The sequence below is a fragment of the Heterobasidion irregulare genome, assembly GCF_000320585.1.
Source record: "Heterobasidion irregulare TC 32-1 unplaced genomic scaffold scaffold_04, whole genome shotgun sequence".
Lineage (NCBI taxonomy): Eukaryota > Fungi > Basidiomycota > Agaricomycetes > Russulales > Bondarzewiaceae > Heterobasidion > Heterobasidion irregulare.
This window is the reverse complement of record NW_009258200.1, coordinates 143833-166553: the sequence shown is the minus strand read 5'-3', so window position 1 is coordinate 166553 and position 22721 is coordinate 143833. Positions and strand designations below refer to the sequence as shown.

At 53.5% G+C, this 22721-nt stretch overlaps 12 protein-coding genes across 12 annotated transcripts; 9 read left to right on the top strand and 3 right to left on the bottom strand.

Moving 5' to 3' along the window:
* Positions 1-194: 194 nt before the first annotated feature.
* Positions 195-671, bottom strand: HETIRDRAFT_108763 (uncharacterized protein; the record flags this gene model as incomplete). The annotated part of the gene is made up of 1 exon (XM_009546500.1): positions 195-671. The coding sequence occupies one exon, from the start codon at positions 669-671 to the stop codon at positions 195-197; it is 477 nt and encodes a 158-aa protein (XP_009544795.1).
* A 784-nt stretch (positions 672-1455) lies between these two features.
* Positions 1456-3233, top strand: HETIRDRAFT_316690 (uncharacterized protein; the record flags this gene model as incomplete). Its single annotated transcript, XM_009546499.1, has 5 exons — positions 1456-1674; positions 1729-2142; positions 2197-2280; positions 2336-2829; positions 3152-3233. 5 exons carry the CDS (start codon positions 1456-1458, stop codon positions 3231-3233), a joined length of 1293 nt encoding a protein of 430 aa, XP_009544794.1.
* Positions 3234-4979: 1746 nt separating this feature from the next.
* Positions 4980-5913, top strand: HETIRDRAFT_439412 (uncharacterized protein). Its single transcript, XM_009546498.1, has 2 exons — positions 4980-5515; positions 5688-5913. Exon 1 carries the CDS (start codon positions 5073-5075, stop codon positions 5376-5378), a length of 306 nt encoding a protein of 101 aa, XP_009544793.1. The 5' UTR covers positions 4980-5072; the 3' UTR covers positions 5379-5515; positions 5688-5913.
* A 512-nt stretch (positions 5914-6425) lies between these two features.
* HETIRDRAFT_149134 (uncharacterized protein) lies at positions 6426-6792 on the bottom strand. Its single transcript, XM_009546497.1, has one exon. It carries the CDS (start codon positions 6689-6691, stop codon positions 6446-6448), a length of 246 nt encoding a protein of 81 aa, XP_009544792.1. The 5' UTR covers positions 6692-6792; the 3' UTR covers positions 6426-6445.
* Positions 6793-7207: 415 nt separating this feature from the next.
* Positions 7208-8066, bottom strand: HETIRDRAFT_408790 (uncharacterized protein; the record flags this gene model as incomplete). Its single annotated transcript, XM_009546495.1, has 3 exons — positions 7763-8066; positions 7586-7704; positions 7208-7519 (listed from the first exon to the last, which is right to left on the bottom strand). A coding segment is annotated over exon 1 (288 nt), but the record flags the coding sequence as incomplete, so codon positions are not given.
* On the top strand, positions 7306-7488 carry HETIRDRAFT_316146 (uncharacterized protein; the record flags this gene model as incomplete). Its single annotated transcript, XM_009546496.1, has 1 exon — positions 7306-7488. The coding sequence occupies one exon, from the start codon at positions 7306-7308 to the stop codon at positions 7486-7488; it is 183 nt and encodes a 60-aa protein (XP_009544791.1).
* A 5540-nt stretch (positions 8067-13606) lies between the features above and the next one.
* HETIRDRAFT_433536 (uncharacterized protein) lies at positions 13607-15189 on the top strand (the record flags this gene model as incomplete). Its single annotated transcript, XM_009546494.1, has 4 exons — positions 13607-13750; positions 13834-14196; positions 14272-14857; positions 14958-15189. 2 exons carry the CDS (start codon positions 13607-13609, stop codon positions 14125-14127), a joined length of 438 nt encoding a protein of 145 aa, XP_009544789.1. The 3' UTR covers positions 14128-14196; positions 14272-14857; positions 14958-15189.
* On the top strand, positions 13711-15189 carry HETIRDRAFT_473671 (uncharacterized protein). The gene is made up of 4 exons (XM_009546493.1): positions 13711-13750; positions 13834-14196; positions 14272-14857; positions 14958-15189. The coding sequence occupies exon 3, from the start codon at positions 14404-14406 to the stop codon at positions 14692-14694; it is 291 nt and encodes a 96-aa protein (XP_009544788.1). The 5' UTR covers positions 13711-13750; positions 13834-14196; positions 14272-14403; the 3' UTR covers positions 14695-14857; positions 14958-15189.
* HETIRDRAFT_108769 (uncharacterized protein) lies at positions 14816-16287 on the top strand (the record flags this gene model as incomplete). Its single annotated transcript, XM_009546492.1, has 3 exons — positions 14816-14857; positions 14958-15011; positions 16105-16287. The coding sequence occupies 3 exons, from the start codon at positions 14816-14818 to the stop codon at positions 16285-16287; spliced, it is 279 nt and encodes a 92-aa protein (XP_009544787.1).
* Positions 16288-16415: 128 nt separating this feature from the next.
* Positions 16416-20362, top strand: HETIRDRAFT_108770 (uncharacterized protein; the record flags this gene model as incomplete). The annotated part of the gene is made up of 13 exons (XM_009546491.1): positions 16416-16668; positions 16719-17043; positions 17097-17330; positions 17392-17532; positions 17607-17892; positions 17943-18127; positions 18259-18775; positions 18825-18946; positions 18995-19197; positions 19259-19584; positions 19659-19736; positions 19806-20140; positions 20203-20362. 13 exons carry the CDS (start codon positions 16416-16418, stop codon positions 20360-20362), a joined length of 3165 nt encoding a protein of 1054 aa, XP_009544786.1.
* A 256-nt stretch (positions 20363-20618) lies between these two features.
* On the top strand, positions 20619-21592 carry HETIRDRAFT_408789 (uncharacterized protein). Its single transcript, XM_009546490.1, has 4 exons — positions 20619-20672; positions 20733-21209; positions 21283-21344; positions 21410-21592. Exons 2-3 carry the CDS (start codon positions 20894-20896, stop codon positions 21297-21299), a joined length of 333 nt encoding a protein of 110 aa, XP_009544785.1. The 5' UTR covers positions 20619-20672; positions 20733-20893; the 3' UTR covers positions 21300-21344; positions 21410-21592.
* Positions 21087-22117, top strand: HETIRDRAFT_144852 (uncharacterized protein). Its single transcript, XM_009546489.1, is given in 4 exon segments — positions 21087-21247; positions 21633-21696; positions 21758-21775; positions 21795-22117. 1 exon segment carries the CDS (start codon positions 21906-21908, stop codon positions 22089-22091), a length of 186 nt encoding a protein of 61 aa, XP_009544784.1. The 5' UTR covers positions 21087-21247; positions 21633-21696; positions 21758-21775; positions 21795-21905; the 3' UTR covers positions 22092-22117.
* Positions 22118-22721: the final 604 nt, after the last annotated feature.

The following is a 22721-nucleotide window of genomic DNA, read 5'->3' as shown; positions in this document are numbered from 1 at the left end:
CTCTACTCTTTCTTTTAAATACTGTTTTCTGTTATTTGTCAGCTTTGAAATCATGATTTTACTCTTCATTGAACATAATATCGAATGACAAAGGGATTCACGAGACAAGATTTTGAATTTAAAACATAAATTTATTTCAAGGTACTTAAATTGTATCCATAAAAATTCGAGGGGGATACGGGGAATGCGGGGATTCATAGTAAGCAATGCGGATGAGTGTGAGCGGGGCCGGTGCGGCGAGAATGGGGGAGATGGGCAGAAGTAGGTATGGATGACACGAGCGTGCGCGCGTGGACGGGCAGGAGCGGGAGAAGGATCCGGGGAGTCAATGTCAGCGTGAGCGTGCGCGGTGTGCATGCGCGTATGAATATGGGCGGGCGGTGGCGGTGGACAGACATGGGCGGGGGCGGCGTGAGTGGGCGGGTGAGCGATCGGCAAAGGGCATGGGCTGCGTACATGCGCACTGACAATAGGTATGGGCGCGCGAGTAGGCGGTGGGTTGAGTGCGGGCGTATGTGGGCGGGAACGGAGGCAGCATGCAGGTGCAGGGTATGGGTGCGGGGTACGGGTGCGGGAGTGGATGGGTAGGACTGAACGGCGTGTGTCGGTGTTGGCGGTTGGCGGTGAGCGCATGGGCGATGAGCGTGCGCGGGTGACGAGGGGGGGCACATGAGTGGACCACACGCACATCGGGAAATTGGGGAGCCTCAGACTCGAGCCTGGTGCAGTCGAGCCTCGATTTTTCAACGAACTCTCACTGGGACTCAGAAATCATATCCTACCGAGCCGCTCCAAGTGCAGCACTTCTACCTCAGCTCAAAGTCGGCCATGTCGGGGTCTCCGAAATTGTTTCTTCGACGGCGTGCGTGCTCTTCGGGGAACCCCATCAAGACCACCAAGCCGGCTTGAGCATCCGTTCGCCGGGCTCTATTGTTCCTAAGCATTCGATCTCCAGGATAGTCTTCTCCTGCTTACTGATTTTGAGTTGTAAACTTTTTGTTGCTCGGGTCCGATTGCCGAGGTCAGCTGCGGCCAGGAGTTAACCTCACCAATGCAGCACTTCTATGCTTATTTCTCCGATGGTCGTAATGCGAAGAGCTTGGCTGGTCGTCAGTGCATTGCAAGCAAATGTTCAGCTATTTGCAGTCGTCAAACCAGAAGGTATGAATAACCTCGCATAAGTAACCACTCCTTTATGTATCATACGAGCTTCTTCATCCGTGCTTTCGACTGACATCAGGAGATCCCTCTGTGCCAGAAGCGTTCGCTAATCAACAATTTCGTTTACAGCCGACGCCTGTGCCTCGATTAAGCGGCGCCGCCGAGTGCCACGACGATCCGGGGTCGTTTTTTGTTATATTAATGACACCCAACACCTAGCTCCCCCCGAGCCGCCTACTTCGCCCATCTTCCTCTCTTTGACTTCTTACTTTCTTGCTCCTACACACCCCCATCATGCAGACATCACAATCTGAATCAACCCTCGCGTCGTGGAATCAGACAGACTTCGGAAGTGAACAGGCCTTCGTCGACTACGGTTCTGAGCCTTATCAGTCATCTAGTGGCGACGGAGTGGCATCTTTCCCTTACTCGATCATCTCAGGCCAGGACACAGAAGGCCTAAACCTTGTTGAGTGCAACCCTATGGGATACTCTCATGACAGTTCGAACGAGGTGCGTATATGACGAAGAACTTTCATGATCCGTATATAGTGAGATGCTTTGAAGCATGGGTTCTATCAGATGCATGGGGCGTACCATCATCCTGGAGGCGTCGACTACGCTGCTACTGCGGACATGCGTTACGGCAGCGACTCTTCCCAAACCGACCTCTCTGCTGCTGTGGATGTATGTCAAGACCCTATCCTCGACCCATGGGCAGAGACGACCCATGAACAGTGGAACAATGCTGTCGATGACGTGTACCCTGCTATAGAGCCTATCCAAGTCCGTGAAATCGTTGCACCAACTCCTCGGCACGCCGTACAGATGACGTTAGAGGCCGCTCCGAGCCCAGCTCGCCGACCGTCAGCGCCTGCTCTCAATCCCGCCTTCTTTGGTCAACATGCCTGGATCAAAGAAAGAAGAAACAGGCATAGCCTTGCTTCCTTCAACGGCGAGAGTGCGTTTACAGAGAACAAGGTCAGTGCCCATCTCTCTTCCCTCGACCTTGGTTCGCTGACATTCATTTGGCAGTACGAGCACCCTTCTAGCCTCCTAGACGACGAGACCTCAGAGAAGCATCATCAAGCACAATATCAAAGGTGGCATGACCACCAGGTGTCGTCCTCTCTCGACAGTAGCACGTCACGCCTTCTGCTCACAGTCTGGTCAGAATGCCGTGATGCCATGGCAGGGGGTTGCAGCGAACACAAGCGCCAACCAGTGCTTCTCGCCGTGTGAACACTCACAGCATTACCCCTATTCTTCACCTTCTAGCGTCACTGTCTCTCCCATGAGCACACCCACAGCATCGACTTCTCCGCACTCGCAGTCGCCGGTGGCCATATCGATATTGGAGTCGAAGTTCTACACCATTTTGTCAGAACAATGTGCACCTACAACACACACACACACTGCGCATGCAAAGCACGAGGCTGGAATCTTTAGGGGCCCCAACACGGGAACCCAGAAAGGATGGATGGGCCGGACAAGCACTGAATCCCTGGAGACTATCGGTGAGGAAGGCTCTAGGACTGGCAGTATCGCACGACGCTGTGGTCGTACTCGCGTCGTCAGAAACGTTCAGCCCATCGCGTGCTTCTTTTGTCGTGGTCGAAAGATCGCCTGCGGTCCTGCGGATCCCAATAGCTCAGATAGAGCGTGCATGTGAGTGTCGCTCCTGTCACGATGTTCGCTGAGGAAAGAGGGGGTCACTGAAGGTCATTGTCGCTCCATCCCTTCCCATCTTCTTTATATGCTTTCGTCCATGCGAGGCACCGGCTGCTGCCGCTGAACTAGACGCAGCTAAATGCTCACTCTGCGGCAGTCTGTCCATCTGATCAAGCCATTGCGATATCTGCGCGTGGCTTCTGTTATTGGGAACACAACTACATGCGCTACTTCCACCTTGATCACCTCGTGGCGTTCATCTTGGCCATCTCATCTTTTCAACCAACCTGTGCTAATCTACTTTGGTTTTCCTTTATAGGCAATGTTTGAAACGGCACCGCAAATGCGTGTATCCGCCTGAATCAAGGCGTGGCCGCAGACAAAATGAGGATACAGCCTAGAGGGACGATAGTGCTATGCATGTTAAATCCGGCCACCATACCACACGCTGCGACGGCTCCTTTTTGTTGCCCAACGTTGCATGCTTTTGCGGCGTGCTTGCCTGGTATTTGTATCGATATACTTGTGGCAGTTACCCCATTTGTTATAACTTGTCCATACGCCTTTTTTGCATCTCGGATTCCAATTAATCTGATAGATCTGGCACGTACAGAACATCCTCATCATTGCCTATCGTCTGTACGAAAATAAGAGACTATTGTCACCATACTGTATTAAGGTGAGCTCGCAAGCTGCAGTCGTATCCATACCCTTTCTGTTCAAAGAGCGGGTTGTATCACTATCCTCTCGTATACGCTCATCTCTTCCGTGCGCCAAGCGATGACACCAGTCGGAACACAACGACTCGTGAAAGGTTCGTGTTTTTAATCGCAGTTCTTTACCTCTCCATCGAGAACCGCCCAGACCTTGATATTCACCTGTTTCGGAGCCCAGTCTTGACTGCTATTCGGCACGGAGTAGATTGTACGGACTTGAGGACGAGCTGACCCATTCATTCCAGGTTTTGTACTCATGTATGACACTGATAGCCTCGCGATTTCGACAAGTTCGCGTCATCTCCCCACACCCAAGTCTGTTCGTTGCTCGATTATTACGGAGTTATCGAACAGTCACGAGGTAGAAGTGATAGCTGGACTGGCCCCCGTCCTTCATCTCCGACTTCCGTCGTTTCGCCTGTCGACGAAGTGGATGTCGGTGAAATACACCCAAATTAATGAACAGGATCGATGGAGGAGGCCGCTTGAAGCCGACATTCAGCCTTGAAGACGTCATTATCGACCTGCATAGCAGGAAGCTCGTGACAAGATATCTGCCCGCTCTATGTGCTGGATGGGGCACCTGCTGCATACAGATCAACTTCGGCGAAATCTAGGCAGTGAATAGTCTATAGGCTAGGCGGAATTCTTGATGTCTATTCTGACCACTCCATGACTACGTTCCCTTCGCCCAGTGTTCCGTCAAACCCTGACGCGCATCTGCTCTGAGGCGCCTGCTGCAGAATGTGACATCACTCCGTTATACCATTCAGGCAGCATACAGGGCGGCATCCTCCAACGAGGCTTCCAGCGAGTCGGTCCAGCAGTTATTACTACGCTCTTCGGTTGGTGGGCCATAATACTTGTGAGTAAAATGGCAGCAAAGACCACAGGGCGGCGGAGATGGGAGCCAGAGTAGCCCAAGAACGTCCAAGAAAAAATCGCCATTTTCTATGCATCCCGGGACCGGGAGGGAAACATGTGGTGTCCTGTAAGTAACCGATGCAGGGCTTCTGGAGATTTTGAACGCGGTTGCATGTGCTCACCGGTGTGCTCCAGGACTACCAGGATGTCGAAGACACTGTCGAGCGCACTTTCGCGGGCGCTAATGAAAAGCCAAACGAGAAAGTCGATGAGGCATATGGAACGGAGAGCGAGATAAGACTCAGATATCATAGGGCGAGGATTGGAAGAATGGAATGCGAGAAGACAGATAAAATGGCGGTGGTCAAAAGCGGTGACTCTGCACGAGTGATGAGACATTTCGCATGATTGACTTTAGCCTAAGTCTTGTGCGAGAGTGAAGCCCAAGTAACAGTTTAGAATTACAGTGGACAGGTTCGGACTTCCGCGCACGAGCGGGCTGGTATGGTATTTGGTGGGGCGGCGGATGATTGCGGTCGACGGGGAGGTGCTCACGACGCTGTTGGACCACGATGTGCACGGCGAGCGAGAGCACGTGTTCAAGGCTATCCTCGAGCTTGCGCTGCAAGAGTTGGACCGGGACACGCCCATCAACTCGACATGTCAGTCCTTTCCGCCCGCCCTTTGCTCAACCTGTGCCCCGCGATCTCTGTGGCCTCCTTGACGCTATTCCCGCTCGCTCACTCGATCCCCTCGATAGTCAGTCCCGCCTCTGATGCGTGCATGTGCGACCCACATCTGCGCCCCTCCTTCAGCCCCGCATGCACACACGACCTCTCGGCCCTTCCTCTTGTCGATCCCTCATTCACTCCTCCATCGTCTCGCCCCATCGTCGAGGCCTCACGCTCTACCCCGCGCACGCTCGACCTCTCTTTCGTCAACTGCCCCACCCTCGACCTAGTCTGACTGGCTGGCGGCAGAGGAGGTTGAAGAGGAAACGGCGGCGGCGACGGAGAGATGGGCTAGAAAGAGGGGTGCGTATGGACTACGATGACGTCCGTTCACGACGCACGCACGCTCGCTGAGCAGGATGAGCGTTGAAGGTGCATCGTCATCTCTCTTCCCACCATTCCCTCCGCGCACATCCTGCTGGGACGGCGCCTCCACGGCTGGCTCCTCGATATCAGTCTACTGACTGCCCAGCTGCCCAGCTACCTCAGCTCCTCCCCCAACACCCGCCTCGTCTATCATTGCTGACCTCCACGTCACCCCCAGTCTCGCGCAAGCCACTTTGGCTCTCCAGGCAACCAATGCAGGAGCAGATGCCAGATATAGCGCGCTCAGAGCATACCGGTCCCCATGTGCGCCGCATCCTCCAGCATATCTCCGCGCCTACCACCCGTCCGCGACGGGCTCATCGGCGCACAAAAACGCCGCCCACGCGACCAGCGTCGGCGCTAACCTGCGCGCACCCGCGTTCTCCACGCTCGCGACGACCCTGCCGGATCGCAGGGCTCCAACCTCTCCCTTGAAATGATCGGTGGCGGCTTTTATGAAGCGTGCGTCTCCTTTGCCCGTTTTCCCTTTGCCCGTTTTTCCTTTTGCCCGTTTTTCCTTTTGCCCGTTTTTCCATCTTTCCATCTCTCTCGTTCCCTCTCGTTGTCCCTTCGCGTACATTCGGTGTGACATTCATCTGTCGCTTGCACGAATGCACGACTCCATACAACCCCGATCGTGTTCACAACCGGCGGTATTCGCGTCTCTGCATGCTAGTTTATTCCTCGGGTTTGATCTCGCGTTGCTACCCTCTCCCGTGGATGCATGCATCCAAATCATTCTGCCTGATTGCCTTGAAGCCTAGCTTGCAGTTGAGCCCTCGTCTTCCAGCATCCGTTGCGGCACGCAACTCCTCCTTCATCGCTCACGAGGTCCGCTGCTATGGCTGCTCGATCTCGACGCGCCCGGGTGCCATCTCACCTCTTTCAGCGTCGTCTTACCTCTTTCGCCGTTTTTATTTATTTATCATCTTGTTTTTAGCAAATGACTAGTTGCTCACATCGGCCCTTTTCAGCATATATACCGTCCCGATCCTCGTCGGCTCCAACAGCCAAAGTCTGTCCCTTCAGGTCGACATGGGCTCGTCCGACCTTGTACGTCGCTTTATTCACACCCTCTACCGGCGCTGGCGCGTTTGCTCCAAGTGAATAGCGTCCAGATCTTGCTCCTCCTCCGCTTGCTCCAACGGGGTTCGTTCCTACGACGCTGTTCGTCGAGCTCATCCGCTTCAGCGCCGGGCAGCCGGACAGCGTCCCCGCCAACGGCACCCCATCCCAGCACGTCGGCACCGGCCACTCCTGCCCAGACCAATAGATTCTCTCGCAGTTCACGCACTCCGCATGGGCCCTTGCGCCGCCCTTGCCGCTCCCGCTGCTCTCGCCGCCCCCGCCAGTCCCTATCCCTGTATATGATGCAGTGTGTTCGACACCAGTACCCGGTCACTAGATGCCGTCGCCGCCGCCGCCGTGGGCTAGTAAATGGGCCGGTCCGACGGCGGTCCCCGTCGCAGGCCCATCCACGGCGTCCGATACTCTGGGGCGCGTTCCGCACATGCCGCTGCCCTCGGCGCATCTGAACCGCAAGCGCAGGTTCGACGACAACACCTCGGTGGACTCGACGGACGAGAGCCCGACGCGGTTCGACTCGACCAAGTGGGTGTTTGAGCGGGATATTCGAGAAGGTGATGACAGATGCCCGTTCATATGAGTGGCCGCACTATGGACGACCTCCGGCGAGCCCGTCTGCGAGAAGTTAGGCTGCGAAAATGGCAGGGAAGGGCCAAGTTGGGAGTAAGTGACATCCTCTTGGAAGAGCTGTGAGTCTGTTTGGGACTGTGATGTTGCCACCACGATCCTGTCGGTGTTCGGAAAATGTAGCGACCCATTTGGGGTGGCAAGAGGGGTGTCAACCTGAGTCTCACTTTCTTGGGAATCACCGACAAGAAGAGGTTGGGAGGATGTGGAGTCGTCGTGTGGTCCAACGATTTCTGATTGTCCCTGGTAAAGTAGCCCAGGAATAGGCGAAACATTAAAAGGAGCTGCGCTTCGCCTGTAAGTAGGGGGTGTGCTTGGATTCGACACTCCTGTGGAAGGACTGATACTAATTTGACGCGATAGATCGATGTATGCTGCGGCGCGCGCTAATTGATTTTGAGGTTGTTCTAGGGTTATGATTGGTTCAGTAAGTTTGCGTTTCAGATTCACTGCCTTCTGTTGGGTTTTGTGTCCGTCCCCTAGTATGCCTTCGATACCGACTAGTTTAAGTGATGTATAATGACGAGCCTCTCCTCCCAGAAAGGGATCATCATCATCCATGTCCGGCCCATGTGATCGTTTGAGACGCTTCAAGGGCCTTGGCCCTGCTTGTACAGAACGAAGTCGAGGGATTGGAGGGATTGGGGGTAATACACTCTCATATGCAAAGTCTCGGACTTTGATGTTGTGCTGCGCGAGAGAGATCGGAGGTTGTTGTGTGGCACACGGTAGCGTAGACATAAAAATGCCGTCTTCTTGCTGAAGAGGCGTCGGAGGGAGTGCAGGCAGTTGCTGAGAGGTTGAGAGCTTGCCAGAGGAACAGGACATATAATTATTTCTAAGGAAACAATGGGCGACGTATCAGGTTGATTTTCGACTTACAAGAACATATCGATCAGGACGAGAATCGCTCGTTGAGTTTGACGCGGAAGACGGTCCAGCACTTAGTGGAGCTATGGTATTGTGCCTCGCAGGCTCGCGTTCTGCCATGCGACTCTCGGGAAGATTGCTTTTGTCTTCGCCTTGAGGATCTGGACTGCTTGTGAGATACTGGTCGGACAGTACACAGAGTCCCACTGGGATTGGACACTCTTCGCTGTGAGAGTCGTGACTCAACAAGCGCTGTTGCGGCAATATACAAAAACACGCGTCTCTCATGTGACATCGCCGTGGGCGCGTCGAGCATCATCACCACTAGCTTTTCACCCGTCGCGTTGCGACGGCGCAACCATGCTTAATCTGAGTTTGTGTTACAGTGCTTGGTCTGATGTGTTTGTAAAGTTTAGTATTCACAAAGTTTAGTGTCTATAAAGTCTAGTGCCTGTAAAGTCCAGTGCCCGTGCTTAATCTGAGTTTTTGTTGTAGTGCTTGGTCTCATGTGCCTATAGAGTGCACTGACTATAAAGTCCAGTGCCCGTAAAGTCCAGTGCCCATAAAGTCCAGTGCCTGTAAAGTCCAGTGCCCGTAAAGTCCAGTGCCTATAAAGTCCAGTGCCCCAATATCCCTATATGGCTCTTTTATGATATCCTATAAGGTCCTTCTTATAAAATTTCCATATAAAGCTCCCTATAAGGTCCCATCCATTAGATTCCCCTATGAGATTCTGCCCTATGAGGCTCCCCCATCAGAGTCCCATTTATGAGGCTCCCCCATGAGGTTCTCTGTGAGGTGCTGGGATGCCATTTCAAGCTCCAATGGCTTCTGAGGCATAGCCCACTCTAGTTGCTAGCCTGTAAAGTCTAGTGCCCATAAAGTCTAGTACCTTAATATCCCTATATGGCTCTTCTGTGATATCCAATAAGGTCCTTCTTATAAAATTTCCATATACATATAAAGCTTTCTATAAGGTCCCATCCATTAAATTTCCCTATGAGATTCTGCCCTATGAGGCTCCCCCATCAGGGTCCCACCCATGAGGCTTCCCTGTGAGGTTCTCTGTAAGGTGCTAGGATGCCATTTCAAGCTTCAATGGCTGCTAAGGCATAGCCCACTCTAGTTGCTAGAGTTGCTAGGAGCACCAAGACATGGCTTACTCTGCTCACCCAATTTATCATGGATGCTTGCTTTGCTCACATGGTTTCTTATGTGGCCTACATAAGTGTAAGCAAGGACATATGACTTGAGCTATTAGCCTAGTGCCACCATTTCATATTGTCCCCTTTTATTTATTATTTATTTACATAAAAAATACCTCCAAAAAAACCAAGAGCCAAGAGTGGTTGCCAAGCTAAGCCCTTGCTGAATGCCCCCTCATATTTTACCTGAAGAAATCACTGCAAGACAGTGCCAGGGGAAGAGAATTCCCTATGCTTAGGTTAGCTCCAGGCACGCGCGCGCTGACCAACTCCGTTTCAAGCTCCGACATGCTCCGTTTCACCTCCCGAAGCCTATGGGACAGTGGTCTCGCGTGGTTTGTTGCGTGGGATTAGCCGACGGCTAGTTGCCACCAGACCCCTACTGTCGCCCTCTATATAGAATCCCGCGCCTAACCTATATCACAGCCCTCTGGGCACCGCCTGGGACCCCATGCACATGGGTCCCGAGAGTAACCGTTTGAGACAGACCTCCCGTTTCTCACTAACGTGAGAAGCGGGAGGACACAGAGAAGAGTGACACGGAAGTGACCGAAGTGTGACAAAACCGTTACGACACAAATGAGAACGGCTGACCGCCGAGGAGGTTGTCTATTAGACTTGTGGACAGTGGACTTGTAGACTAGACTGTAGACTTGTAGACCTTTAAAAACCATAGACTATGGGACATTAGAATGGGCTATGGGACATTAGAATGGGGGGTAAGGCTGGGGCTGGGCGGCTTCTCTAAAAAGCCAAATATTGCTAAATAAACATTCATTGGACTTTTTCAGAAAACAAGACACACCAGAGCTTTGCTTCAATTTTAAACCAATGTGTGCAATAATTTGACATATTTAGAATATCATCACAAAAAAAGAATGAAGAGGATCAATCAATCTGTGCTAAGGCCATCATTGTGGCAAGCTCCACTCATTTTTTGATGGATAATCCTGGGCAGACAACAAATATCTACAATATTAACTACTGTTTCACCCAAGGATTGTTCAATTCAGCTGTGTTATGATGGGCTCATTTGTGAACAACAATGTACTCTTGTTTTTCTTTGACAGAGGTACTAGAGCCATTATGTTAGGACTGCATCCTAACACATGCTTAGCACATAGTCTGGTAGCATCATCAGGTAGTACACATATGCTCTGGATTCAGACTGTTAACTTGGGCTGGTATGGCTGACAAAGAATGACTATTATACACATGCTTATGCATGAATGCTTACATACTGATGACTCATTTATAAGCTTTGGTTTGAACATTTACATATGTCTATTATGATAGGTTCCTGATCGGTTCCTATTTGATTACTGATGCAGATGGACATTTGATATACTTACTATACAGGGTTATAGTTTGAACTACAATTGCAAATTACGAAGGTCAATTGCTGATCATACTTATAGTTTAGGAGCACAGACTATATGTCCATCTTGCCCTAAATAGTCTGTATGTATAAACAGCTGAGCTAAGCTTCTTAAAAGACTTAGCTCATTCACTTTGTATACATCTTGATCTCTGTACTGTGCCTGGTGTCTGGCTCCTTTTAGCCCATGCATTGCAAACTCTGTCAGATCAATAGAATCATACTTAGTCTGACAAAGCACTGGATCCATCTCAAATCCCTTATCATTCTCCCATTTTTGTTACTTATCAAGGACTCGCAGCCTATCAGGTTATCTGCTGGGATCTATCGGAAGTCATCTATTATATTAAAGAAAATCTGTTTGTCCTGGACAAGCATCGGCACATTATTAACAGTCACCTTCTCAATCTTTTCGAGGACAACATTGACAGCAATCAAGACTTCTTGGATAACACACATAGACAAGCAGTGGTCTTCATTTGTTAGGCTGTCACTATCAGTTTTAGCCTAGGAAACCCCTGTTAGTGCATTAAGTGCACGTGATAAGCCTAGTGGCTTAACACTTGAATGAGCTCTTTATTCCTTACCCCATTCTATCCTGGAATGACAAAATATACAGTCACTTGCCAAGGTTGCTTGACAATTACTAGAAAGAAATCACAGAACAGCTCAAGCAACACAAGTTAATCAAGTAATTAACACAGGACTAGTTAGATCCAAGACCACCACCCTAGTCCTTAGCCAAGAAATTCCCGCAGGTGACATTACCACCTCTTGATATTCAGTAACAGGAAAAGCATATGCAAGAGTAGCCATGTTCAGGCTACAATAACATCACAACTATTTCTTCAATCTTGTTGACAGATTTGGATTTACTTTTCCTAGGCTTTGTTTCACCAACAATCCAAAAACCCCGGTCTCCTTCATTGGAAACTCAGGAATGAACATCCTTCACACAAGAAATACTATTGATGTGGACGACAGCAGACCAAGCCATTTCCCTGCAGCACACATCACCGATCTCTATAGGCATATCACCAGAGGCATGGATTCTGAAGGAATCAGAAGAGAACTTGTCAAGAAAAGTGAACCAAGGAGTCAATACACCATCATCATTTTTTGGACCTACATCACCTCAAACTAAGACACACTGTACAATACTAGATACTCACCCTACAGGATGGAAATCACCAGAACCATATCAATTATCAGAAGAGGAGAGTTCACCTACAAAACTTATTATTTCAGAAGCTTCATTAGCGGACAAACCTTTGACAAAATCCTCACACTTTTGGACCAAATCAATAACAGAATTAACAAAATCATCAGAAGAGAACCTATACTCCAAGAAAGACTCAGGGCTAGAAGAAGATATGAGATCCCCTTTTACTTTGCAGAATAAACCATTGAGTTGTCACTTCCAAAAGGATACCTACCCCCATACAACAACAACCTGATCTACATCTTCAAAAACTTACCTGAAGACATTGACCCAGACAACCTTTATTGCAACCAGAAGAATGAACACTTCTACCACAATAGAGTCCTTTGGGGATTCTATACCCAGAACAGAAAGGAAGAATTCTACAACAAACCATTCTTCAAAAGGGAGATTCACGCCACACCCAAACTACAAATAGTTAAACTCAAAGACGTCATCAGAGCACTCAGACTCATCAAGCCTAAATCACCAACAAATTGGAATCATAACTCACTGAAACCACACATATATAACATACCCAGGGAAACCACCAGTGGAAGTCAAGTCTCTCAAAGAAACACCCCAGTCCAATCTCTAATACAAGAAACCTCTTCACAAGCAAGCTTCAGAACTACTTCACCGGTCAAAGCCTCCACAGAAGAGCCTACTCAAGAACAAGATCCAGATGGAGAACCTCCTAACAATTCGCAGCCCCCAACCAGTGAGATGTTGACAAATACTAGAAATCCTGAGTCCAAAGGACCTTAGGACTATTACCAGCACTTTTGAGTCCTTGGATATCCAAAACAACTGTATTGAAAATTTAGTGCTGCTATAAATACAAAAAAATATGGCTTGTAAACCTCATACCCTGATGCAAATTTGAAGCCCAGAAACAGTGAGATTGAATCATGGGTGCAATAGATATTGATTTAAACAGTCTACTCCCTAAAACCAGACTGTGCTTTGCACAGTCTGTGTATTGGGAGCCAAAATTGAAATTCCACACAATTCTATCTAATTCAATTGATAAAAAAGCTATTCAAGATGACACACTGAATTTTTTATTAGTAGAAATGGAGTATTGAAGATGTTACAGGCAAAATACAAAATCATAAGAAAAACTCAAAAAAGCATGTCTTCAGTCCCCAATTGTTGTTCAATTTTCATCACAAAGACAAATTAAATGCTCCAATATACAGTGCCTTTCAAATGATACCACAAGTGTACCATTTGGATGAAGGAATTTGGAGATATGGAATTGTTTGTGATGATAAGGGTATTCTGCAACCTGGAGACACAGTTTAGTCAGCACCGGGAAAGAGTCGGAGTTTTCCCTCTGACTGTGTTGGCACACAGTGCCCTCCAACGTCTCGTGATCAAGCACGCTGCCACGTCGCCTCGCATCCAGCACCCTCCATAACCTCTAAAAATCAATCGCCCTCAATTGACATCCCCTCGATATATCGACACCACTATCTCAGGGAATATCAAGGAAATTGGTGTGATTCTTCTTGATCTCAACTGTTCGCTCTGCACGCTCTCGACGATGCAAGTGGACAATGGGCCATCGCCGAGGCCTTGAGAAAGCACACATCACTGAGAGCGTGTTACTATACTAACACTTCCAATTATTTTGCTATTGTTAGCTGCTGACCCTGCGTCGACTGAGGACTCCATTTTCACCATCAACATCCACCCTCCGCTCTCTGCACTTTTGCTGCTTCTCCATGCGCACTCGCTCCTGCCGCACATACACTCCGCGCCCATGTACAGAACATTGCCAGCATCACGCAACTTGTGCTTTAGCCTGTCCACAAGTAGAGAAAGGAGAAGCTAGTGGTGGAGATGAGCTGGGAGAGAGGAGGTTGAAGGTACGTACCGCTGGTTCTTTCCTTCCCCCTAGCCCCTCCTTCGAACCAAGTTTCCTTGATGCATTCAATCATTGACGCTTCAGCCCTCGATGCTGCGCATGCTTGCCTGTTTGTTCCCTCAAACTCTTCGAACCTCGATCCCCCTCGCCTACCCAACTGTGCCCGTACCCATCCGCGGCGCCCGCTACCCAGGCCCACACTTGCCTCCCCTTAATCCGCTCAAGGCTCCTGTCAACCAGTGCCCTCCACTATTTCTGCAGCACCAGTATTACGCTCTCTCCACACCTCTGCGCTCGCGCTGCCCCACAACATGTAAAGCATTGTGGCCGTTCAAACGTCAACAAGGACGACGAGGTCCAGCTGGTGGCAGAGGATAATGACGAGGACAAGCAATGGCAGCGGCGGAGAATGGGCATAGACAATGAGGACATCCACGACGGATGCAGGTACGTCGTCTCTCGTGCCTGTCCGTCTCCGCATGCGTGTCTCGTTTTCATCCTTTCCGCTGGCCCCTCCTTCAGCCTGCATCCCATCTCCCTGTCGACCGTTCACTCCCCCGCCCTCAACATCACGCATGTCTTCAATGCTATGAATTACATTGACCGTCAATTGCGCCCTCAAGCCCACGTGCGCACAATTGTCCCTTCAAGCTCATGCATGTGCCCTCGCCTGTGACCGACATCTGCGGGCATCCACTCGACCTCATGCACACGCACCCGTCTCCGCAACGCCACGCACCGCCACTACCAAGTGCCCTGACATCCGTTCCCTTCTTGCATCACTGCCCAGACCCCACATATACTTGTCCCCTTGAGTGTATTCCCGCTCACCACTCTGCTCTCTGGCTTGTCTCCTCAACCCCATGTAAGCTTGTCCCTTCGATCCCTCCTCACGGATCCCTCCCCATGTCCATCAACCTCCCGCCATCCTCGCTTGCGTGTTGAAGACACCCAACTCCTGGCACTCCACAGCGGACGAGTCGCGCAGGATGCATGGCAAGCGCTGGCATTGGAGAAGCCTGATGTTGAAAGTTCTGCAACGGTGAAGTTCACAAGATGTGAAACAATGGCGCGCTGTCTGCGCGCCGCCGCCACCGCCGCATTCTACGTGCGTCGATGACCCCTTCTCTCACTAAGGCCACTCTCATTCTCTTTCCTTGACGACCCTCGTTCCATCCGTCATTCTGCCTCTGACCAGTGTTTTGCAGGAACGTTACGTCTTCGCCACTGTCAACATGGACGAGAGCCTCGTATCTGCGAGAGTAAGTGACGCACACAGCTCGCGCATACGAAGGTTAGGTTAGGTCATTTGTTGCAGGACTGAGGACATGAAACGGCGGCGGGCTGTCCAGGGCGCCCAGTCGCTCCACGCGGCATAAAAGTGCCGGTGGACAAGTCATGATGCAGAAACGGCCGCGTGCTGTCTGCGGCAGACAGCACGCGGCCGCCGACTTCGTCGGCCTCATTTCCTTCCTTCCTCCTCTCCCTCTCCTCCTCTCTCATGCTCCTGATGCTGACATTTGACATCACGAACAGCCTTCTCGGCAGAATGTTGTCGGACACAGGACACTAGAGGGCCTCAAGCGAGCTTCAGACGAGTGTACGATAGCAGCAGAACACGCGCTATCACTGTTCCAGCAGTCTCGAGAGTACGGTCGTGCGACATGCCCAGCCTCGCAGCCTCATTCTCCCCTTGTATCTTCTATTTGTCGGCTAATACCATATGCATGTAGTCCGCGCGACTCGTTCTATGTACTTTGCGTGCATATACACCTCCCTCGAAGCTACTTTCTTAGGTGCTCCTCTGTAGCTACAGCCTGTATTATTTTTCTTGTTGTATTTAGATTTATATTTTGAACTCAGGCCCGTTCACCCACACGATTTGTGGGCGAAATTTTTCGCCCGAAGTGGAAGGAGCACCACTCTACCTCGATCGTCATGAACAGCTCTCAATCCAACTCTTCGGTCTATGCTCGTCTCTCAGTACCTCTTCCGTCTCCGCGATCCCTCGTCCACACCCTGTCCGTGCCAATGTCGACATCCTCTGCTAGCCTGCAAGCCAGAGACTTCTCGACAGGCCATCGGCCACATCCTCTTCTTCTACAGGACGATCGGTTGAGAAACCAGCGCAGACACTGGTCCAGATGAGCGAAATGAGCACTTTAAACCTTTCGTTGTGAGTTATCTTTTGTTCCTTTTACTTCTCGACACCCGCTTCCTTTGCGCTCTCTTTCCTTTGCGCTCTCAATGATGCAAGCGGACGATGGGCCTCCGCCGAGGCCCTGATAAAGCTAGCATCGTTGAGGACGTGTACTGATGTTTCCTTCTCTTTTCCTCTACTTCTACTATCTACAGATCCTCGAGGGACTAACCTTTCCCTTCCCGACCCCGTCTCTGTCCTCGTCCACGCCTACGCCCCCGCTCACCCCCGTCTCTTTCCCCTGCGCCACCACGATGTCGGCCGCGGAGGCGTTCTGCTCCACCAACGCCCCCACGCCCACGCTGCCTGATAACGCTCCAAGCATCGTGACCGTCTGAGCGTCAAACACGACGACAACGAGGACCACACTGACAATCACGACGACAGCGACAACGACCACGCTGAGGAACGGCGATGGCGGAAAGATAAGCTGGGAAGAGAGAGGGTGCGGACGACGAGGATATCCATGAGGTATGTCATCTTTCTTTACGCCAGCCCCTCCTCCGACGCCGCCATCCAAGAACTCGCTGCAAGACCGGCCCCCGCGTGGGGGCAGCCTCAGCTACCGCGCGCACCACCCCCGTCCTCCCGGCTCTCCTCCACTGACGCCTCGCGCACGATCGACACCCACACCGCGTTCTCCCCATTCATGTCCACCACATCCCTCCACACCGCCCTCCTCCTACAAGCGCTCCATGACCATCTCCAAGGGCAACTCCGTCTTCTGCCTCGCTTGCGAGACCCGCAACGAGAAGCTCACGGTCGCCAGCCTTGACTGCATCTCCAAGCTCATCTCCTACTCCTTCTTTGTCGAGGCCAGGCCTTCCAAACACGCATCCTCCCATCCCCGCCCCTGTCCCCGGGTCCGGGCTCAGCCACTCCACCTCGAGCGCCTCCCAGAGCAACCTCCCCCCGCCCTCGCTCGTGGACCTCGTCGTGCATACCACCACCACCTGCCACACCGAGTCCACCGCCGACTCGGTTAGGCTCCAGGTCGTTAAGGCCCTCCTCGCTCTCATTCTCTCCTCCACCATCCTCGTCCACCAGTCCTCGCTCCTCAAGGCCGTCTGCACCGTCTACAACGTCTTCCTCATGTCCACCGACCCCCACCCGCCGCCGCAGAGTTCACCACGTCACTCGCGTCTAGGGCTGACGACGCCCCGTCCGCAAAGCGCGACTCGTTCGCGCCGTTCACGCCGGACATCGAGCCGCCGTGCGCGCTGCCGTCCCAGGACAAGGTGCCCTCGGCAGACGACATCTCGCTCGAGATCCCGCTCCCTCTTTTGCCGCCGGTAGCTGCCCACGACGACTTGCCCGTCCTCGAGCTGCCCTCATCGAATGGGATCGAGCACGGCGCGGACAGGCCAGATACCCCTCAAGTGTGCGTCTCCCTCGCACAGTTCTGCTTGTGTCCCCTTTTCACTGTTCTGCACGCGAGCAAGCTCTCTCCCGAGCACCCCAGCCCAGGGGCATCATGCTCCTCCGGCACACACGATGACGATCAATGACCTCTTCCTCAAGGATGCCTTCCTCGTCTTCCGATCCATGTGCAAACTCACAATGAAGCCCCTCAACTCGAAAAGGTTCGCTGTCTCCTCCTCGCACCACATCCACATCACCCTTTACTGATCCCCGTGCCTGCGCGCCCCGCCCACAGCGAGCACGACCTCAAGTCGCACTCGATGCGCTCCAAGCTGCTCTCCATGCACATGGTGCTCGTCATCCTCAACGCGCACATGGACGTCTTCGTCTCGCCCTCGTCGCTCATCTACTCGAGCTCGTCCCACGAGGCGACCCCGTTCGTGCAGATGGCAAACCAGTACCTCTGCCTCAGCCTCAGTAGGAAAGCAGCCAGCCCCGTCCCGCAGGCGTTCGAGATCAGCGTCGAGATATTTTGGCGCGTGATCACGGGCCTCCGGACGAAGCTCAAGGTGCACACGCGCGTAGGTGGTCTGTCTTCGCAGACCTAGTTTTGTTTTGATTGCGCCTGCAGAAAGAGATCGAGGTCCCGTTCCACGAGATCTTCTTCCCAATCCTCGAGATGAAGACGTCGACGCTGAAGCAGAAGGCCGCCATCTTGGGTATGCTGTCACGCCTTTGTCACGATCCGCAGGCGCTCGTCGAGATTTATCTCAACTATAATTGCGACAGCCAAGTCGCAGACAACATCTACGAGCAGTGAGCATGCCCCGCCTCCTCTCTTTTCCTCCGCTCTGCTCTGCCCTCTGTTTTTTTTTTCTTTTTCTTTTTCTTTGTTTTTTTTGTCAGTGTATGCGGCTCGCTGAACACCCTGCCCGCCGCGCGCGCAGCCTCATGAACATCATCACCAAGATCGGCACCAGCATGCTCCCGTCCGCCGCGCAGCAGAAGCCGGCGGACCCTGCGAGCCCCGCGCTGACACCCACGAGCAAGGTGCACGCGCCGGGCATCCCGCCGTCACTCGTGACGTCCGCCGTGGCCGTCTCAGGCTCGCTCGATACATCCGCGCTCGGCCACTCGGAGCAGCAGCTCTGCCGCCAGAGCCTCGAGTGCCTCACTGCCGTGCTACGCTCGCTCGTCGCGTGGGGCACCACGCCCGACTCGGCGTTGGCCGCGGCCGCGGCGAGTGCGTGGCGCACCAGCGTCGGCGAGGACGGGTGCCCTGAGGGATTGACGCCCGACGCGTCGCAGTCACTGGATAGGCTCCCGACGGGTGGCCCGAGCGCGGAGGCGACGAGGCAGCCGACGCCAGGTATCCACGACGACCCGGGCCGGTTCGAGAGCGCGAAGCAGAAGAAGACGATGTTGCTGGAGGGCGTCAAGAAGTTCAACCTTAAGCCGAAGCGAGTGCGTGTTTTCTTCGGCTGAGGAGGGCTGACCAATGGGCGGGTGTTAGGGCTTACAATTTTTGCTCGAGACGGGGTTCATTCTGAGTAAGGCGCCGCAGGATGTCACACGGTTCTTGTTGCATACCGATGGGCTGAGCAAGTCGATGATCGGTGAGTACCTCGGCGAAGGGTGCGCGTTTTCCACCTCCTCCGTTTGCGATGTCTCACCGGGTTGCAGGGATGAGGAGAACATCGCGACCATGTACACGTTCGTCAACATGCTCGACCTGCGGAGCATGCCCTTCGTCGACGCGCTGCACGTCTACCTGCAGGCGTTCCGCCTGCCCGGGGAAGCGCAGAAGATCAATCTGTTCATGCTCAAGTTCGCCGAGCGCTACATCGAGGGCAATGCGAACACACCGTTCGCGAACGCCGATGCGTGTCCCGCGCGCTGCTCATCCGCGCGCGCGTCTGACGCGCCACGGCCCCGTTTCCGTTGCAGACACCGCCTACGTGATCTCGTACTCGGTCATCCTGCTCAACACGGATGCGCACAATCCGCAGGTGAAGAAGCGCATGACGCGCGCAGACTTCGTGAAGAACACCCGCGGGATCAACGAGGGCGCGGATCTCCCCGAGGAGCTGCTGTCCGCCATCTTTGACGACATCGTGAACAATGGGATCCGGATCAAGGATGAGGTGGACTCGAGCCTGGTCGCGTCGCTCGCGCCGGGTGCGGGGCTGGCGAGCGCGCTCGCCACGGTCGGGCAGGACTTGCAGAGGGAGGCGTATATGCTGCAGTCGAACGGCATGGCGAACAAGACCGAGGTGCATGCTTCTTGATGGCGTCGAGCGTCGAGATGTCGGTGCTGGGGTGGTTTGCTCACGCGTCGGTTATGCAGGCGCTGTTCAGGACGATGATGCAGTCCCAGTGCAAGGGTTCGCGGAGTGGCGAGCAGTTCTTCAGCGCGTCGCACTTCGTACACGTCTGGCCCATGTTCGAGGTCGCGTGGATCCCGTTCCTCGCGGGGATCTCGGGCCCACTGTAGGAGACGGACAACCTGGATGTCGTGGAGCTCTGCCTCGACGGCTTCCGGAATGCGATCCGGATCGTGTGCTTCTTCGACCTCGAGCTGGAGCGCAACGCGTTCGTGACGACGCTCGCAAAGTTCACGTTCCTGAACAACCTCGGGGAGATGAAGACAAAGAACATGGAGGCGGCCCAGATGCTTCTCGACGTCACAGTCATGGAGGGCAATAACCTCAAGGGCTCGTGGCGCGAGGTGCTCTCGTGCGTGAGCCAGCTGGAGCATATGCAGTTGATCAGCAGCGGCGTTGACGTCCTGGATGCGCGCAAAGGTTACGTCGCGCGTGCTCCGATCGTGTTTGCGTGGACGCGTGTCGACTTGTTGAGTTTTAATTTTATTCTTTCATTGTGGTTTCTAGGCGCACACGAAAGCTGCCCAACGAGGAGCTGGCGAATGAGAGTAGATCGACGCACATCACCGTCGCGGCGGACATGGTGTTCTCCCTAAGCCATTACCACACAACGATGAATTGCGAAACCGGAGCAAACTCTGCTCTACGCGCACGAGACGACTTGTAATCATAACCATGACAGACCCCTGCTCCTGTAAGTGTATCTGTATTCTACTTTTCGTTGTCCCTTCTTTCCCGCCCTCGGCATTGCAAACGGACGATGGGCCTCCGCCGAGGCCCTGAGAAAGCAAGCAGTGTTGAGGATTCCCATTGTGGTCCTTGTCTTTGTCTAACGATGATTTCAGATCTTTCTGTAGGTACTTGTGCCGCTCGGGTATATCATGAGAGACTTTACGCGTGCGCTAACCTCGGTATGGCATATTACTTCTTGTCCTTCAAGCTCTCCCACCATGTTTCATTTGTCTGCAAGTTTCGACGTGCCGTTTCTCTCTTTCTCCTGCATTCATCGACCTCACCCATTCCTTTCCTCTTTTTAGATTCCTACCTCGCAGCCTTCCAAGTTTCAACTCGGTCGGTCGGATTGGCAAGGTCCCACGGCGCCCTCTATGTTGTTAGCAACACGACAGCTCAAGCAACTCGGTATTTTAGTAGAAGATTGTCGTTGTCCCTACAAGAACCTTTTGCACTCCAGCTTTCAATGCCTTCCGTGTCACAGGAGTGCCTCAATGCCCTCGCCTCCCGGGTCAAATCTTCACTCAAGCTCTCGCGCACGCTCAAAGTTCAACAGGCTGCTGCGCAGAGTACCATCTCCATGCTCAAGTCGAAGGTTTCCTCGCTCGGGTCACTCGCCCAGGCATCCCAGACCGTGTCACCGCCGAGATCCTGTGCATGCCCGACGCCACTCTTGCCCTCTCGACCCGCTCGAGCGTCGAACCTAACCCTCGATCCCGCCTGCGCACGCTCGGTTCTCTTCAGTACACGCATCCATTTGCCTGCGACCCAAAGTTATATGCGTACGTCCCCTCGTCCCCTCAAGCCCCAGAGCCCGCGCCCATCTTCTCATGACTACGCCCGCCGCCTACCCAGTACCTTCGAACCCCTAGGCCGTTGACGTTGACGTCCACGCTCCCGCGTTCGAGCCCATATGCGCACGTGCATCTTTTCGACGCTATGCACACCCGCCACTCATTGCCCTTCCGCTTGTTGCCTCCAGCCCAAGCTCGCACGTCACCTGGACTCTCTCGACCGTTCGCGTTGTCAATCCCACGCACGGTCATCCCCTCAATCCCACGCAGCATCAACACTTCGTCGTCCCCTCGTCCACCCTTCCTCGTCTTGCGTCACTGCTGCGACCCCGCCGCCCTACACAGTCCCTCTACCGTCGCCGTCCCTTCAGGCGCCCCCGCTCCCGCCCCACTTGCGCTCCGCGCCAGCGCACAAAGCATAGCAGACATCATGCCACACGCGCTCTAGTGTGTTGACGAGGAGGGTGAGTAACAGCTAGCAACAAAGACATGAACTAGGGAGAGGGAGGCCGAGAGTCACCAAGGCGTGTACCTACCGCTCTGATCCTTTCTGCCTACCCCTTGTTCGACCTGCGACCCTGCGACGCCCTCGATCTCTGACGCCAAGCCCGTTCGCTCACTTGATTCCCTCAATAGCCAATTCTGCCTTTGTGCCCATGCGTGAACGCGCGACCCCTCGACGCCATGCACCCGCCTTTGCATGCTATCCCCGTTCGTCCGCGCGCTTCCCCTTGTCCCGTCAAGCCCAAGTTAGACTCATCTAGCCCACACCTGCCCGCCACCGAATGCCCTCGATCCCTTTCATCCCTTGAGCTCACGCACCCGCCTTCGCCTGCGACCCAGATCCGACCCAGATCCGCTTCCGCATGACTCATCCAGCTCGCGCACGCGTGCACGCACAACCTCTCGACGGCCCCTCGACCACTCCTCCCTCGTCCTGGATCGTTGCCGAAACCACAGGCACACTCGACCCCGTGCGCGCTTGACCCCTCATCCCCTCATCCTCGTCGCCCTCGTCCTCTCGAGTTTGCGCACACTCGATCTCACATTCGTCAACAGTCCCATCCTCGACCTAACCTAACTGGCTGGTAGCGTAGGAAGAAGAGGACCGGCGGCGGCGGCGGCGGCGGCTGAGAGACGGGCTGGGAACATGGATGGGCGTGGAGGACGAGGAAATTTATGGGGAGATGCACGCTCGCTGAGCAGGACGAGCGTCATGAAGGTGCGTCGTCGTCCCTCGTGGCGCCAGTCCTTCCCTGCACACGTGTATATCCTAACCTCATCCTTTCCGCCCGCCCCACCGCCGACCTGTCTCCCCTCGACACTCGTCCATTCAGCCCACGCACTCCACGTTTCCGGCCGTGCATCCCTTCGACCCCACATACGCACACTCATATCTGTGAACACAAGCACGCCCACCACTCAGTGTCCTCGCAACTATTCCGCCCGCCTGTCCGCTCAACCCGATGAAGCTGCGATTCTGCCCCCAATTTCGCCCGC